Here is a 1,866-nt window from a genome sequence, read left to right as displayed (position 1 = left end):
GACAAGAAATTAGATTTTAAAAATCTAAAAACAAGTCTAAAAAAAAGAAAAGAAAAGAAAGGGGAGTGAACCAGGTTCAACTTGAATCAATTGGGTTAATAGGATTTGTAAGAAAATAGTTATTCCTATTCCTAAGGTATCTAGAACCAAATCTCCCTATCCCTGATATGAATACATTAGGTTATATGACAATGAAAATTAAGGTTGTAGATAGAAGGATGTTTAATAATTATCTGATTTTAAGGTCAGATTATGCTGAATTATCAGGATAAGACAACTATTTCACAATCTTCTCTAAATGTGGAAGGAGGAGGAAGAGAAAGTGTCACAGTATGGAAAATGAAACTAGACATTATTTTTTCCCAATTGTTTTCTTGTTAATTCTTTCCCCAAGAGCATAAAATGAACAATAGTTCAGCTATAAAAACACCTGTGAATTCTTTATCTGGCTATCAAAATTTTATCTGTCATGAAATTAAAGCAAAAATAATCATTTTGGGGTATAAATATTTCACGAATAAGTACTTATAAATTGATCGTAATTTTTCCACATTTTTGAAACACATTTTTTATCCTTTTATCCAAACAAATTAACACCAATGCACTGACAGTGGCATACACATTGGATACAAGCTTCTGGAAATCCAGGATTACCGGGTCATATCTCCATAACACAGTTGCAGAGGAGGAGATAATGATGTCCACCCAGTACACGACTACAAAGAAACTCACCAACAACAGGATAGTCTGGGTGGCCCTTCTCTCTGGGGAGACCCTCGAGGAGAGGCTGGAGCTGTGTAGCTGCTGGCACTGCCTCCGATGCCTGGACAAGAGAATCACCATATATGCACTAGAGAGCAGCGTGGCGCCTATAAAGCAAACATCCCTGGGTAGTGTCAAAATGAGAAGCCGTCCCCTGATGATGGAGTGTGTGGGGGAAACCGAGCAGTATTTACTGACATGCAGTAGATAGATCTGGGTCATGTTAGAAGAAGCAGCAGTATACAAGATGCACTTACTATTGAGAGACAAACTAAGAAACCATAAGACAATAAAAGGATGGAAGACGCATTTTGTGCATTTATGTTTAAACCTGACCAACCAGGAGGTGCTGGTGCTGATGACGAAGGCCTGGAGGATGCTCAGGAGGCAGGTGATGTTCATGGACAGACATCGTGTCACTCTGTTCATGCAAAATAAAGCCTTATATTTGAAATCGTTCAGAAAGTTTAGTGTTTCCAACAGGTCTGTAGACAACAGCACAGTGAAGAGTTTCATCATGTGGACAAATGCCAAGTGACAGATGATCAGGTTGGTGGGCTTAGGCCTGCGATCCAGAAGGTGTGTGAAGATGCAGAAGAGAAGGAGGAAGCTGTTGGCTGAGATTCCTATGACTACTTGTAGATATTGTCGTATTTTAATAGTCATGTAAACGGAAGATGTGATCTTCATGGTCACAAAGAAAAAACATTTTTATCTGGAAGAAACAGGTCTCACATCAACAATATCATTTACTTTGTTGTCATACTCATCGCCACATCACAGTTTTCATTTTATCCATATTACTTCACCCAATTAATAAGTAAACCTCTGTTGTATAGAGTATTAGAAATACAGTCTCTCTTAAATATGGAGAACAAACAGAGGGTTACTGGTGGGGTTGTGGGAGGGGGATGGGCTCAATGGGTAAGAGGCATTAAGGAATCTACTTCTGAAATCATTGTTGCACTATATGCTAACTAATGTGCATGTAATGCACTATATGCTAACTAATGTGCTAACTAATGTGGATGTAAAATAAAAAAAATAAAACTAAAAAAAGAAAAAAAGATATAACTTAAATCTATTTGGGAAGATAAAACAAAC

General features: G+C 37.5%; 1 protein-coding gene across 1 annotated transcript; it reads right to left on the bottom strand.

Annotated features, from left to right (window-relative positions):
• Nucleotides 1-525: 525 nt before the first annotated feature.
• FELCATV1R3 (vomeronasal 1 receptor felCatV1R3) lies at nucleotides 526-1,428 on the bottom strand. Its single transcript, NM_001167475.1, has one exon. It carries the CDS (start codon nucleotides 1,426-1,428, stop codon nucleotides 526-528), a length of 903 nt encoding a protein of 300 aa, NP_001160947.1.
• Between the last annotated feature and the right edge of the window lie 438 nt (nucleotides 1,429-1,866).

The sequence above is a fragment of the Felis catus genome, chromosome X, assembly GCF_018350175.1.
Source record: "Felis catus isolate Fca126 chromosome X, F.catus_Fca126_mat1.0, whole genome shotgun sequence".
Taxonomy (NCBI): domain Eukaryota; kingdom Metazoa; phylum Chordata; class Mammalia; order Carnivora; family Felidae; genus Felis; species Felis catus.
Note: the sequence above shows the minus strand (reverse complement) of the source record. Positions and strands in the feature narration are given on the sequence as shown.

What these genes read in the sequence shown, in the direction of transcription:
- FELCATV1R3 (NM_001167475.1), bottom strand. Translation starts at nt 1,428, where the DNA reads ATGACTATTAAAATACGACAATATCTACAAGTAGTCATAGGAATCTCA.